A 15,956-nucleotide genomic window follows, 5' to 3' on the forward strand; every position below is an offset into this window, starting at 1 on the left:
TGACTAACTTTTTTATTTTAAAGATAACAATTTGTTTGCAAATTATATGATTGAGGTTATTTGAGGAAATTTAGTGAGGTTTAGTGAGTAAATTTAGTATTTGAAAATTTGATAAGAGGTGTAAAAAGCATAGAGGTCAAGTGAGTAAATTTGGAGGTTCCAATAGAAAAACTCAAAATTAATTGTACAATACATGGACATACTACGTACATGCAATTACCACTTTTTTCGGATTTGTTATAATTTGTGGCTTTGATACCATTGTTGGAATTTAGTGCGGAAGCGTTTGATGCACTACAAAAAATAATTCGTTTGGCTTCACCAGTTAGCGTCGGCGTGAGAATGCTGTCGCCATTGATCTAAAATTCGCTACGGCAAATGCGGCGTCGCAAAGAGAAAAATTATTTGCCATGGCATGGCGTTGCCGTCGCATAAATATGCCCTCAATGGCTATGGAATATTCTTTCCGTCACCAAATTTCTTTAATTTTAACTACGGTAATAAGTGCCGTCGTGTATTTTCATTTTATACATTTTCTTTTGTTTTATTTTTTTACGTTTGGGTGGATATAGGTGCCAAAATTAAACATGTCGGCAAGCTTTTTATGTTTTTGGGTTCATAAACTTTGTTCTTGTTCCCGCTCCCTCCATCTGCTATTTCCCGCTCACTCCATCCAGTCCCGACAACGAAGTCGACCATAGCAATCCGCGAAATTGACATCTGCTAGTTCAACTCCACCTCCTTCCTATTTTTCTTCCTCTTTCTGCATATTCAATCCGTCGCTCAGACCCTAAACTCTAATACCCAGAAATCAATCAGATATCTCCGTCTCTTGCGTTGTGGCCTGCATCTTGTCTTGTACTTTTGAGTGGGTATGCATATTATCTCCCTTGTTAGTTCTATTTTGTTTATTTTGGAGTTGTGGGATTCAGGAAAGTTTCTTTCTAAAATATGCTATTAGAGAATCAACTAGTGGTGATCGCTTTTCTGAAGTTATAGCTAAATTTGCAGTATTGAGTAGGACAAGGCAAGAAAAGCATCGCCTTAGAGTCACATTGAAATTGATTGAGTAAATAATTATCCAGTAGAGAATGTCCGAAAAAGAAAGAAGATAGATTTTATGGACTTATAGACTCTGAGTGCATTTTGTATTGCCAGCATTTCAGAATCTTATTTACATCTCTGTCAAGCTGTGGTAATGTTGTCAAGTATTAGACTTGTGGTACCTGTGGTTCAGTTATGCTTAGTGTTTGTATTAGCCTGATTAGTTCAAATGTGCCTGCTACTGTGCTAGACTCTGGTTGTATTCATTTCTTGAAATGTTTACCTAAACTCAAGTGAACAAGAATTTGATACATTTAGTTCATGATTGAATTGCTAAATTGGAGAATTCTGTATGAAGTTAAATTGGTATTCAATAAAACTACATATTTCTGACTTCTTCTTTTTTCAACTTTCTGTCATTAGGCTTCTCACTCCCCCAGAAACTCCACTTTTCCCTTCATCACATGGAAGTGAATCTCAACCAACCTTAGCTGCTGCAAGAAGCAGTGCTTTAAATAGATCAACTTCGTCAGCCAAGCCTTCAAGGGTATGTCTTTCTGAATTGACTTTATCCATGTTCCATGTCAGTTTCGGGTTAGATATTAGATAGACTTCTTTAAATGAACAATATTTTATGTTGTAGAGTTTGGAAAATGTACTTAATTATTTTCTCGTCTTATGTCATGAAAGTGTTGACGTAATGAAAATTGCATGGAAGTAATTATAGTTCTTAATCATCTGACTTGGTTCTATTGCATTGAACTAAATTTGGGATCTAGTACTGATATACATGGTTTTGTCATAGTTTCAAGATGCATCCAGTGGCCATGGTTTTGTCATACTCATCTAACTTGGTTCTATTGCATCTGATAGGTTCAAAATGCATCCAGTGGCCATGAAATTAGAAGGGAGTCCATAGGAGAAGGAGTTCATCTAGATTCAACTAGTGATCAAGGAATTGAGCCCGCTCCAGTACTCACCAAGCCCTCTAGTTAATGATAAATAGTATTGTGGTCAAGTCTGCTTTTGAATAATATTAAGTTTGGGAATGTTTCTTCCAGAGTTTCAGTTATCTAGTATGGTAGATTCTTAGTAGATTCTTATAATTATGAAAGACCCTGGTTTGTTTGGTTAATTTCAATTTGTACTTGGTAATGAAATATAACTTGGCACTTGTCAGTTGTGAGATAGCTATGAATGAAGGGATTATTTTGGTGCTTTATATTGTTTCACTATATCTTTTGATTGTGTGTAAAATGGCAGAAAAAATTGGGTGGCCAATTGGTTATCGCTAAAGCTTCATATGGACAATACTTGGGGTGGCGACGGCAATGACGCCGTCGCAATTATGGAGGGAAAATCAATTTCCCAGTTATTTCTAATAAAATGTGGAGGGAAAATTTCATTAAAAAAAAAAAAAAAAACATAGTTTATTGCAAGTGATGGCATTTGCCGTAGCAAATAGGTTACTTGCGATGGCGTTTTTAGTCGCTACATGCCGTTAGGGCTGGGCGTCCGGACCCGAAAGACCGAGGACCCGACCCGAACCGAGGAAAAAAGCTCGATTCGGTTCGGTTTTAATATAGAAATTTTCGGTTCGGTCTGAAGCCCGACCCGATTGCATTTTTTCGGTTCAGTCTCGGTCTTCATATTTTCAGGGCCCGAAAGCCCAAACCGACCCGTATCTTTAGCATATGCCACATGTCGCTCCATAATTGGGTGTTATAATAATATGTTAAATATTAAAAAATAAAAAATACACAACCCTAAAAGTCTAAAACACTCCTCCAGACTCCAGTCGTCTAAAACTCTAAAGTCTAAATCGACCTCAGCCTCCCTCACTCCCTCTCTCGATGGTATCGACCATCTCAGCCCCAAATCTGAAAACCCAGATTTGCAGCTGATCGAAATCTCCCTCTCAGTCCCTCCCTCACCCCTCTCTTGAGTTGTCTATCTCTCTCTCTCCGTCCATTACCGGCTCCTGCTCCAATCTCCGTCTCCAAAAATCGAAATCCTCCTCGGCTCCTCCGCGCCAGAACCACCACCACCACTTCCAGCAGCTCCAGAACAGCACCCAACCCATCCACCACACTCGCCGAAGGAAAATACTCCGATTCTGAAAGGAATCCAGAATCAGAACCCTCTCCAGAACGATGTGCTGAGAAACCAGCAGCTCGGCGACGATGTGGCACCGATCGACTTGTTCCCTCAGAAGACAAGGGGTTGGTCGATGGTTGCCTCGGATTTTCCGACGTCGGGTCTGGTCCGAACTCGAGCAGAAATGGAGCAGGAGGAGTCTGGTGGTGCTTGTCCTCCGATTGGTGAGTCGACTATGGAAATAGATGGTAGGTTGGACAGTGAGGTGCTTGGGGTGGGACCGGTGCAGAAACGCCATGTTTTTCACTTCCGCCGGTGGTCGCCGGAGAGGTGGAGAGATTGAGGGATGTTCCGATTTCGGAAGGCCCAGATTCGTCCGATTGGTGAGTCGACTATGGAAATAGATGGTAGGTTGGATAGTGAGGTGCTTGGGGTGGGACCGGTGCAGAAACGCCGATGTTTTTCACTTCCGCCGGTGGTCGCCGGAGAGGTGGAGAGATTGAGGGATGTTCCGATTTCGAAAGGCCCAGATTCGACGCGGGTATTGATGGCGATTGACATTTTGGGCCCGAAAAGCCCGAAAACCGAACCGGCCCGAATTGGTTCGGTTTCTGTCGGTTTTCAGTTTACAAAAAACCCGAACCGGCCCGAACCAACTGTTTCAGGTTCTGTCTCGGTCTCACTGATTTTTTGGCCCGGCCCGACCCGAGCCCAGCCCTACATGCCGTCGCCAAATAAGCGACCAAATCATTGCTACGCTCGTTGCCGTTGCTAAATACGGTTGCGATGGCATTTTGCCGTAGCCATGAGCAATGGCGACGCCACCAACGACAACGGCGTAATTGCCGTCGCCTAGCCGTCACCATTGGTCTTTTGCCACGGCAAACAAACTTTCCGCGACAGCACAAAGCCGTGGCCAAATGAATTTTTTTTGTAGTGATGGTAATGGGCTAAGGGGAGTGTTGTATACATACTCCGGGAAGCTCGATCTAGATTTCGGAGTCGGCAAGAAGATTTCAATTTAGAGGAAGCTAATGGTCTAGATGAGATTAGACTGCTAGCTTATCAATTGTTTAGGCCATGGAAGAGGTGCTTGAAATGCATGTCAATACGTCGAAGGTCGAACTGGTGGTGTGCATTACTGTGAGTAGCGAAAAGAATTCCCAAATATCATGCACCCCTTTAGCTACAACATTTAAAGTCAATTGTAAGCGATGACCACTAAAAATATGTTAATCGACAATCGGGGTGAACATGCTCATTCACCCTAGGGGTAAACCTAAGAATTGTTCCCTCCCAACCACCTCCAAACAGAATAATCGGCAACAATATAAAATTCATTTGTTAACTTTTGCCTACGAATTTTTGTGCATTTTACTTCTTCCGACCCTCCTTTCATCAGCAATTTTGTATAAAATAAAAAATAAATTAATAAATGCGTCACTTTTTTTAAGAAATTTCATCGCATAAATTGACAGTTTGAGTAACAAATAAAATTAAAAAACTTCTTTTTCTTTTCATTTGAGGTTCCATGGTACTGGACACGTTTTTACTTTAAATCATTTTTCCTTTTTTTGTTCTTTTAAAGATAACAAACTTTCCTTCATCATTCAAAATAACAAAAGAAATAAAAAGTTGATAGCTTTTATACCAAAATGTGGATCGGCTTGTTTCTCAGCTAGAGGTTTCTAGCACAGTGTGCTAGAATCTAGATTAATCTTTACAATGACCTTCGCAGCCTCAACCGAGAAACTAAAAGGAACGTAACTTTTGTTCCCTTAACTTTAGAGTCATACTTAATCACGCGTCACGTAATAGTATGTTTTCTCGTATACAAAATTATACTTAAAAAAATCTAAGAAGCATATATACTTTATAGTTGGATTATTTGAATTAGCTAGTCTCAGTAAAAAGAAAAACGCTGGGTCGATCCTCCAGTACATTTCAATACTAATATACTATGGTTTATTACTTAAATTTCCTTGCCTTCCATGAAAGCTTTTTCCGGGAAACTCAAAAAAAAAAAAAAAAAAACACATCCTTTTCTGAGTTATCTCCGATCCATATATTTATTGACAAGTCAGTGCGTGGACCGTGGACTTGGACGAATCCCAAAACCAAACAAACATAGGATAACGGGGAATTAGACATATAGGAAAGTGAGAAAAACCAATATATCTTTGTATATGCTCCTTCCTCTTCTATGGTAAGAACTGAGAACTAGGAGCTACCCAAGTGACCCTGAGGAGCAGCTAAGTTTCTGTGAGTGATTGATTTTGCTTCTTTTAATAATAGGCCCATGTTCCTAACACTTGAGTTATTGGATCGATTTCAAGTTCAGTAGTCTCCAACTGTTTTCACATTCTTATTTTTTTCTCATGCAGCCAAGAGAATGGTTTTGGTAGGGGAGTTTCTAGGCGGGGCTGCTCTCGGAGCAGCATTCGGGCTGCTGTTTGATGTGGTTAAGGAAGCGATTGATAAGTCTACAACGTTTAATTCCCTCCTCAAGAACATCAAATCCACTCTAGACTTTTTAAAACCGGTGATCGAAAAGATAGCAGAGCAGAACATGGAATTGGGTCTCCCAGAGGAGGAGATAAGGTATCTCACACAACAAATGGAGGAGGGCGTAGAGCTCGTTCGTAGGTCATCAAAGGTTTGTAAGTGGAACTGCATGAAGTATCACTACACGGACCAACTTGTGGAACTAGATGGGTCTTTGAGAAGACTGCTTGATGTATTGAAGGTGCAAGGAGTGAGGGATGTGAAGGAGACTCTGGTTTTGGTGAGGAAAAATGGTGACCAACTTATTGAATCGGCAAGGGATGGGAAGGAGACCTTGTATTTGGTGAGGAAAAATGGTGACCAACTTACTGAATCGGCAAGGGATGGGAAGGAGACCTTGGATTTGACGAGGAAAATAAACATGTTGGTCAAGCGAATTGAACGTTTGGTAATCCTTTGTCCTCACAAAGGTGACCGTATATTTTTTGTCACTAAACGTCCAATCTATTATATTGACATTCACACTATTTTAAGTCTTCATGTTGTGCTTTTTTTATTTTTTATTCAAGCATCTTTTTTTGTCTCCTTTTCTCCTCATCAAAATTCATGTATGATTTGTGTATTTTCTGTGTCATTCTTTAGGGAAGTCAAGAAATCAGACCAGGAATAGAGTTTCAAGCGCAAACAAAAGGGGAGGAAGAAGTCGATTTTCGGAGGCAGCAAGTTCAAGGATAAATGAGTCGCATACTGAGGGCCAAGTTTTAGAGACATCCAACTCCAGATTTTTCAGTTTCAAAGAGTTGAAGACTGCTTGTAGGAATTTTCGGCCAGAAGGATTACTTGGTGAGGGAAGTTTTGGAAAGGTTTTCAAGGGTTGGGTGGATGAGAAGACGCTTGTTCCTTCAAATGTTGGCACCGGAATGATCATTGCTGTTAAGAAATGGAAGCCAGAAAGCTTCCAAGGCCTTGAAGAGTGGAAGGTACTATTTTTCGTTACTCTAGAATATTGCTGAACCTCTTTTAGCTTATGACCATTCGTACTATCGTATATAGTAGGATAATTGTATAATATGTGCAGATAAGACATAAATGTATGCAATTACCACTTTTCTGGATTCAATCATTCAAACGAGAACTCAACTATTTTACCCGACGACAATCTTTTTACCTTAAGAAATACTTTTTCTTGAATGTGCAGATATCCACTTTTACTCTTCTTCCTTTGCAGAATACTAAATGATTATACGCGCGTTTCTTTGTTTTACTTAATAATGCAGGCAGAGGTGGACTTTCTAGGAACGCTTTCTCATCCCAACCTTGTTAAACTATTGGGAAACTGCTCAGCGGACAACGAGCTACTCCTTGTCTATGAATTCATGCAGAAAGGAAGCTTGGAGGTCCATCTTTTCAAAAGTATGAAACGTCAAACTAATGATGAAAACAGAACTGAAAATATGCACGTTACTTTGTTGCTTTTATATAAGTTTATGGAATGTTCCCAAAAAAAAATCACCGAGTTTATTAATACATTGACTCTGCAATTTTCGAGTAGGAACCCGAGACATTGAAGCAGTACTGTCTTGGGACAATAGACTCAAAATAGCTATCGGAGTAGCTCGAGCCTTGACTTTCTTACACAGTTTACCAAAACAAATCATACACAGAGATGTCAAATCCTCTAATATATTGCTTGATGAGGTTTGTTCTATTTCTCTCTTTCTATCTCTCATTTGGTTTTGTGCATTATGCCTTATTTTGTTATTGTCTCTGTGCTGGTAACCATATAGGATTGTATGGTACATGAATCATGACTAAACCCTCTTTCGCACTTATCTTCAACAGAATTACAATGCAAAACTCTCCGGTTTTGGCTTGGCAATATTGGGGCCAACTGATGGAGAATCATATATAGAGACTAAAGTTATTGGCACATATGGTTATGCTGCTCCAGAATATGTTTCAACAGGTAATGGTATATATCTCTGTTGCAAATTGGGTTCTTTTGGAAAGTTCTGTACATGAAGCATGTCTTCGTTGGTTTTGACAATTTCACAAATATACAAAGTGCATCTTTATCCTTGTTGGTAAATTGATAACCTCAACTGCTATGTCTAACAGGTAATTTGTACGTGAAGAGCGATGTGTACAGCTTCGGTGTTGTGCTGCTCGAAATTCTGACAGGTCTAGGGGCCATTGATACAAACCGTTCTTTTCCGAAACAGAATTTAGTCGATTGGGCTAAACCACTTCTCTCTCATAAAAGAAATTTGAAAACCTTCATGGATGCCAAGATAAATGGCCAATATTCCTCCAAGGAAGCATTACAGACAGCAAAGGTTACCCTAAAATGCCTAGCATCAGATCCTAAAGGTCGTCCTTCGATGAAAGAAGTTGTGGATGCATTGGAGCAGATTCAGGCAATCAAGGAATACTCAAAACAAACAGAACTTACCCCAACTACAAAATCTACTCCAAGTTCTCAATCCTGAATACATCATGGCAATGAATGAACAATGCCACTTACATAGTGTTAAGAATTGGATCATATAGATTTTATGTGCAAACTATAAACGCATAATGATACAATTTTGTTGGTTTGAATTTGTTGGAATTCATAACAAATTTTGTTCTTCTAATCACCGTTGTTTACAGAGGGTAACTATTGGATTCAGATTATCAGATATTCCATACATCTATAATTTTAGATATTTGATGACTGATCAGGGACCCAAGTTTGCATTTTCCTATATATACATATATGAACACTATTTTCCACATATATATAGTACTATTGATAATGTAACATTTGGTCTCTGAAACATATGTAACATTTGGTCTCTGAAAGACTGAAACATTCCTTTTGTTACAATTTCTCCTGAACAGCTTGGCTTGTAAATGTGATGTATAGAAATGAGCCTTTCTCCTTTAAACATTTCTATGTTTTCCAAACTGTTAAGGAGATGACACAGAAATGAGCCTTTTCTTTTGCTTTCTCTTTCTCTTAATATGTATATGGATTTTAGTCCTATAAAATCAATATGCCAATGCCAGGGTATGGATTTTATGTGGTAACAACTCTTTATATGTTCGCTTTCTATAAGTCAGGGGAAGCTTCCTGTGATTCGAATATGGTCAAGGGTCCTCCTTAGGCCATACTTGAGCACTGCTTGGTTACCTTGTCTGAATCCTTCTCCATAAGCTGTGGATGAATCTGACTCGATTTGGTGTTTAAAAAAGTCACCAAGTTTCTTCTCAAAGTCGGACCGTTTACCTTTCTTAGATGATCCCGAACTAGAAGAGGACACTGAGGAAGAAGAGGAAGACGACGATGATGTTCCAACATCACTACCAGGCGCAGAATACGTCTCTGCATCCAGCCACATATGTGCCAGCACTTGGCAGATACCTTCTTCAACCTCTGGGCTCAAATTTGGATAACCTGACAAACAACCATTTAGTAGACTGTTAGTCAAAACAAACTGCTTTCAACATGATAATAAAACACTCGAGTGAAGGGCAGACAAACACCTTTGAGCCGCAGCCATGCATGCATCATCTCATGAGCAAGAATTGACCCTGTCAATAACCTGAGTTTATAGAAGGTTTAGGTTATATATAATTGTTCGTACGAATTAGACCTGGAATCAAAACAAAGGAACCAAAGTAATATTACCTAGGAAGGCCATACAATACAAGAATTGCTGTCACTTCGCAGCGACGAACCAGTCTATAAGGCTCAGTTATCATGTCTATCATCCGGTAGCCTGCTCCAATCTTCGGCCTCCTTAAAATCTATAACACAGAGAAATAGGGAGAGCTCTTATCCAATGAACTGATAGTTATAAATGACATTTTTACAGCTACATTTAGGGGGAAGAAATCCCTACAGTGGTAACAGTCTGTTCTTCTGATAAGCAGAGTCCTCTAGTCTCAGGCAAGTGATGATGACCCTGCCCACAGGGAAGAAAATTCAAACAAACATTAAACGGAAGAAATGAAAAGGCAATTGCTTTTCAAAGAGAGAAAATTTTAAAACATCGGCATTACGTTCTTTTCTCCCTCCATGGCCTCGTTTAGTGCTTGTCTCTCCACCAAGAGCATTGGAACTTGCTGTTCCACTTTCATATTTAAACCTTCGTAAAATTCTTGTATTTCAAGGTAAAGGGGTTGGCATTCGTGAGTATCCATAATTGCGGAGTCTAGACACTCCAGACATAGCTTTCGACCATCATCAAGTAACAGATATTTTGTGTCCCTTGGCTGCAAGATTGGGATCCATATCTTTAATTACCAACAATAATTTATATTTGAGAGCTGCAGATGTATCTTAGAAAAGCTACAAAAATGTCCTGCGGCTAGTGATTGCAGTATTCCTATATCCCTTTAAATTCTATGCAGGAATTATGCAGGCAAAAATGTAGAGAGGTTATATTGTCATTCGCTCACCTCCATTCTTTCACAGCTACAACACCGAGGAGTCCTATCATGCTCATGAGAGGGGCAGTACTTCTGTAGCCAGAAAGGATGTGCCCTATACTCAATAAGACCAGCTGAGTTTGTTGGGATCTGTACAGAAAGAGAAAAAAATACAAAACAGTTTCAAGACCACCAAACCATATATGCGTATGATCTACTGTACAGAAAACAAAGAGTCCTAAAACAGTTGAACAAATCTTGATGAAAGGAAAAATAAATAGAATTATAAAACATCTGTATTGCCTTCAACCAGTCCGGCCAAATGGCCGATTTAAAAAGAAATAGTCACAGACCCATCAACAAGGACATTAAAGAAGTCCTGTATTTGAGACCACCTCACCAAACTAGTAGGAAAAGAGAAAAAGAAAAACTTGGTTTGAAATTTTCACATCAAAACAAAAGAAACAGAAATCGAAGAACTATTGATCAAGTCTTTTATTCCATAATACAGATGACTTTTATATTTGGCTTATCAAATGGGAACATGTCAACTCTAAGCAATCAAACGAACATAGTACAATCTCTCCCGAACATCCCCTTCAAACCTGGAGGAGGTTAATAGGGCTCATTACCAGCTCCAGCAGTTCCTTAAAACAAACAAAGAAAATCAAAAAGCTCCAGGACTTCCTGTTAGCCTAGACATTTAAATTCTATGTGCTTTTATATTAAGCACAACCACAAAAGAGTGAGAAAGCTATACACAATTAATTTATTCTATCTCTTCCTCATCAACTAAAAACAAACATACCAATTCACCAAAATAGAATTGCCATATTATTAAAGAACTGAACATGAGAGACACTTACAAAACTCTTGCAAACATCACATCTTGGATGATGCTTCTCCTTGTAGCAGGATTTGTGGTAAGGGTGATTCCCAGACATAGAAAACTGTAACAGAAAGCAGATCTTAAAGTAGACCATATATACAAATTTTCTAGTAAATACTAGCAAATGAGCTGGGCCATCAAGAATTCTGACTGCCAATTCCAAAGAAAAGTCTTACTGAACAAGATATAGATTTGGACCTCATAATCAGTAATTGGAAGATTGCAAGCATGGCAACAAAAACAATTTGGATGCCAAACAGCACCAACACAACTCAAGTATCGGCCATGGCCAATCCCCCGTTTACAGCCAGCACATATCCTGCCACAACAATTTTTCAACAACCTAGTGAGGTTTAATTGGTATCTGTGAAAACAGTTCTCAAATGACATGAAATTCAGGATTAAACTCTCAAGAGATTTTGTTTTATGCAATTGTCCCACATAACAGGACTTGGCATATTGTAGCAGTTAGTTTACTAGACTCAATGCAAGAGATAGCAAAAGGATCACATTTACCTGTTACCAGCTGGATTGAAGAATGGAAATGGTCGAAAAATACTGCCAGTGTCATGTCGAGGAGGAGAATCCACGTTCAAACTTTCCTGAATAGCCATTGCAAGCTGTTCATCTTCCTCCAATTGAATTTTAGCAATTTGATCATCTTCCTCATATGAAATTTTGGCAGGTGGTTCGTCATGGTCTGATTCAACTTTAGCAGGTGGCTCATCATCCTCTGATTCAACTTTGGCAGGTGATTCATCATCATCGGATTCAAATTTAGCAGGTTGTTCTTCATCCTCTGATTGAGATTCATCCTCTAGAATTAAATAGGAAAACAAATAATTACGTAAGTTATAAAATAAAATGCACTGAAAACATATTGATTATTATGCCCCTTTAGTAGAGTTATACATAAGTTGCTCCCAATGCTTGCAGAAAATGTCACAATTCATTAAGGTCTTCTAAAAGCATTAGCCCACTTAAATAAATTTTGCAGATCTTTCCTACACTGGTGAAACTTACCAATTACTCTTTTTCCTTTCTGATCTAGTTCTGAAAGGGACAATGCAATAGCACAATCTATGTCTTCCTCCTGCAATTCAAAAGAGTTAGCACAGTACAGTAATACAGCACGTCTAGCATTATCAGTCTGCATGAATTTTAATTGCCAGAGCTATTTTAATCAATTAACTTGTGATGGGTTGGTTTCAATCTACCTACTCTAGAAAAAAGCTAGCTCACCATGTAAATAAATGTAAAGGGTAAAGAAAAAAACTATGTAGAAGTGAAAACAGTAATTACCACTGAATTTCGAGGCTCATCCCATGTTCTTTCATGTCCATATTTACCATGATAGTGCCCTTTATGACTAGAACCTTTAAGAATCTTAGTCAGCCAACCCATACAAGAAGTCTTACTTGCCAGGGCTGGCAAAAAAATTTCCTGTTACTAAAAAGAAAAAAAGAAAAATCTCATTTACCCAAAGTAACTCCAAATAGATAGCAAACACAGAACACAGGAAAAGACGTTGACTGACTGATTCGCATGTTTAATCCCACTAACTATAACAGGACTACATTAGATCATTCCACAATTTATACAAAGATCAACTGAGAAAACATTAATGAATAGCAGATCCAGTACAGACTGGAGAAATCAATTATAAAGATGATGAACAGTACGAACAACACTAACTTTCAGTCAAAGTGAGGAAAGGAAACTAACATTGAATTTTTGTCGCAATGTTAATGCAATGACATTCACAAAGCAAGAACCAGATCAAGTGAGATTTGTCACATAGAGGAATTCAATCAACAAGTTTTAATCATGGCACATCTTTCCAAATTCAATGAGCACGCCACGAAAAGATGAGCAAATGAGTTAGTCAGAACTCAGAAAGAGAAGGTTCAAAAACTGGAAGGGACAGATACAGAATTTCTAGTTAACTACACGTTACATTCTAGGAAACTTGATTACAGAACACAGGAGAAACCACATAATCATCCTGCAAACTTAAAATCATGATTCTTCTGAAATTCAATCTGTGGCAGCCAATAAGCTCAATCCAATTTGACCAAATTAGTTTACCTATACTCACTCAAAAACTAAAAGCAACAAATATATGAACCTATCAGTGCATCACCCACCCCAGATGAACACTAGCCCAAAAAGCTTCCACCTTTTGTAACCAAGAAAAAAAAAACAAAGCTTCCACCTTTACCAAAGTTCCAATATCACAGGGCAATCAAAATCCAATCCAAACAGCAAATGATTCAAATATCATCAGCAACATCACAATAAAGACAAAAGATTTAAAGCAACTGGAGCATCCCAATAAGCAAAAGATGAGAATGAAATGAAAAAAAAACATAGAGGAACAACAGCAACATCAAGTCTCTGAGAAACTGTACCTGAAATAGATTTAAGAATCTGCAGAGACAGTAGTAGAATCTGATAAATCCCAGATCAGATAAAATTCCCAATTCCCAAGATGCATGGTCACCAATGACTTATATGAGGACCCAGAAAAGATATTCTCCCACCCTGCAAATCGCTCAAAGCCTCGACCTTTGTTTGAACAAAGTCATACAACCAACCAATCAATTTAGTAAAGAAGAGTAAAAAGGACACCAACTACTTCAATCTAAAGCAAAATTCAGGTCCAAATACCAAAAGGGTAACAGAAAAATTGGTGTTTTCTTATTTACCTTGCTTTTTTCCTTAAAGGCCACCAAAAAAGACAGATTTTTGAAGATAGGAGGAATCAAAACGCAGACCCAATTTTGGAAGAGGCTGTTGTATTCAATTATCGAATTGCATTGAATTTAATGCTCAAATGTGCTTTTGTTTCTCTCAACGTGGGTCCTCCACCAATTCTCCACCGCACTCCACTAAATGTCAAAAACCCCATGAACCCTTTTCTGGTTGACAATGACTCAAAGAAGCTGATGGTTGATCCTCCATTGTTTTCTACTTTTAGTGACCCCCACTGTGCTCTCAATGTGAAGGTGGCTCTGTCTGATTCTTCAAGCCTCAGAGCCACTACTTGGTTAGCCATTCATATTGCTCCTTTTTTAAGCTACTCTGGCATTTTGCCGCTTTAACTAATGCAACGATCTCCGGTTCTAAAATTTTAATACTCGACAGAGTGTTATAGAACTTGCTCGTTTTTACAATTTGATTTTTCAAAATTTCAGATCCCTTCGAAGACGTGAAGAAACACTATATCATCATATCAAGACACTTTACTGAATTTGATTCATAATTCAGTATGCTATGTAATATGCAACTACTAATAATTTATTCCGTGTGAATGAAATTCTTTATAGTTAAATGCAATTTTTATCTATTCATGGGGTGTTTTTATAATCCTATTACTAGTCCTTTTTCAATGCCTTGACAAGATGACATCTCTAATGATAATGGCATCCTTGGTTCATGGGGTCACCATGTTCATCCCATAACTAATTCTATGCAAATTGTTTGAATCTGAAGCAACATAATTTTTTTTTTTTCTGTAGTCTGTACATTTTGTTATCCAACTATCCTTGTTTTTCATTATATTTTAGATTCATTGATTAAAAATTCTACATGATAGAATCATCATAAAAATATATTAAGATAATACCATAATGAATTAAGTTTCGCACTGCAAAATATAATTTCAATAACACATGATCTCTTCTTATCCTGGGTGCACTGACATGTCAATCTTGCTGGCCCAACTCTATTTTCAACGTACGTCAATGATCAGGGAACAGTTAGGTTTCTACTTTTGAACTTTGGAACAGGTTAGAACCTTCATGAATGATGATATAGCTCAGCTGACAATAGTGTACCAGAATCCTTACCCACGGATTCAACTGTTTTATTTTATAATTTTGGTGATGATATATAGGTCATGCAGTTACTGATGATAGAAGAAGAAAATTAATGTATATGCGATAGCCTTTTCTTGATAATCAAACGGCAGGCTAGGTCATTATGCCTGAGATATTTTTAGAGGAAAAAACACCCTGAGATCAACATAAAAGCCAATATTCCAAGATCTAAACAAGATTGAAAAATCTTAGTTAATACAATTCATCCACCAAAAAGGACAAACATAATCCTAAAAGAAAATCTCTTTCGTGAAGTGCATATATATAGAGGCCTAAACATTTATAATTCCCGTAACTCGTGCATATGTAATTAATATTCTTTTATGATTTTGAGTAAGAAGAGTGGGGTGAAACATCACTATCTGCTTCATCTCTTAAGAATATTACAATTTTTTATGATGGCGGCCTCAAATGTCTTTCTAAGCTTAGTCGTTATGTCACTTGTGTGCGTTTCATGGCTATGCACATGCACTTCCATTTAGAGCCACGACTATATATTATTAGGTACAGTTTATTTTGGTAATTTGGATTCGTTACCATGTCAATCATGAATGATGATGTTTGGTGGATCATGGTTGTTTGACAGTACATAATCAAGTTTATACTAATGCATGGGCATCTTCTTCTTTTTTTTTTTCTTTTTTTTTTTTTGAAAAGGAAAAGTTCATTGAATTAGCGATAAAAATCGCTTAAAGGGGCATCCCAATGGGGAGCATACAAAGACCAAACTTGGTTTGATCCTAGAGCTAAGATAGCACAAATCATGAGGTGTACTACACCAACAATTTGTGCATTTACAATAAAACCCTGCTCTGAAACACTTGTAGAAAAACTAGCAAAAACTGAAGGTAAAACCCCAGTCTCCTCAAGATAATTACCAACAATAGGACCATTGTCATGACCTTGAGATTTGTAGATCAAACCATCAGAATCTGCAATCCGGGCATGCAAGAAGTTGGCAAACCAATCATATCTAAACTCGTCCCAGCCTAAAACACACTGCTCGCCAAGGCACGCAATTGTGGTACTCACAGCGCGATTATACTGAGACTCTTTATAGAGTGTAGAAGTAAATAATCTACCTGAAATTAGAATCAGCACACCCAAAGAAGAGATAATTGAAC

At 38.1% G+C, this 15,956-nt stretch overlaps 2 protein-coding genes across 3 annotated transcripts; one reads left to right on the forward strand and one right to left on the reverse strand.

Moving 5' to 3' along the window:
- The first annotated feature begins 5,294 nt into the window (after positions 1-5,294).
- LOC112187006 (probable serine/threonine-protein kinase PBL11) lies at positions 5,295-8,247 on the forward strand. Its single transcript, XM_024325607.2, has 7 exons — positions 5,295-5,403; positions 5,526-6,116; positions 6,289-6,626; positions 6,924-7,059; positions 7,199-7,344; positions 7,489-7,612; positions 7,765-8,247. The coding sequence occupies exons 2-7, from the start codon at positions 5,534-5,536 to the stop codon at positions 8,133-8,135; spliced, it is 1,698 nt and encodes a 565-aa protein (XP_024181375.1). The 5' UTR covers positions 5,295-5,403; positions 5,526-5,533; the 3' UTR covers positions 8,136-8,247.
- A 156-nt stretch (positions 8,248-8,403) lies between these two features.
- LOC112187007 (protein DA1-related 1) lies at positions 8,404-13,818 on the reverse strand. Of its 2 annotated transcripts, none has more exons than XM_024325610.2 (13): positions 13,660-13,818; positions 13,363-13,519; positions 12,254-12,394; positions 11,975-12,044; positions 11,468-11,768; positions 11,150-11,270; positions 10,929-11,012; positions 10,093-10,212; positions 9,694-9,906; positions 9,534-9,596; positions 9,320-9,438; positions 9,175-9,233; positions 8,404-9,085 (listed from the first exon to the last, which is right to left on the reverse strand). In XM_024325610.2, exons 3-13 carry the CDS (start codon positions 12,353-12,355, stop codon positions 8,748-8,750), a joined length of 1,590 nt encoding a protein of 529 aa, XP_024181378.1. In that variant the 5' UTR covers positions 12,356-12,394; positions 13,363-13,519; positions 13,660-13,818; the 3' UTR covers positions 8,404-8,747. The 2 variants fall into 2 exon arrangements, with proteins under 2 accessions (XP_024181378.1, XP_024181376.1); XM_024325608.2 differs by having other exon boundaries at positions 12,254-12,400.
- Between the last annotated feature and the right edge of the window lie 2,138 nt (positions 13,819-15,956).

Source organism: Rosa chinensis, chromosome 2 (genome assembly GCF_002994745.2).
Source record: "Rosa chinensis cultivar Old Blush chromosome 2, RchiOBHm-V2, whole genome shotgun sequence".
Lineage (NCBI taxonomy): Eukaryota > Viridiplantae > Streptophyta > Magnoliopsida > Rosales > Rosaceae > Rosa > Rosa chinensis.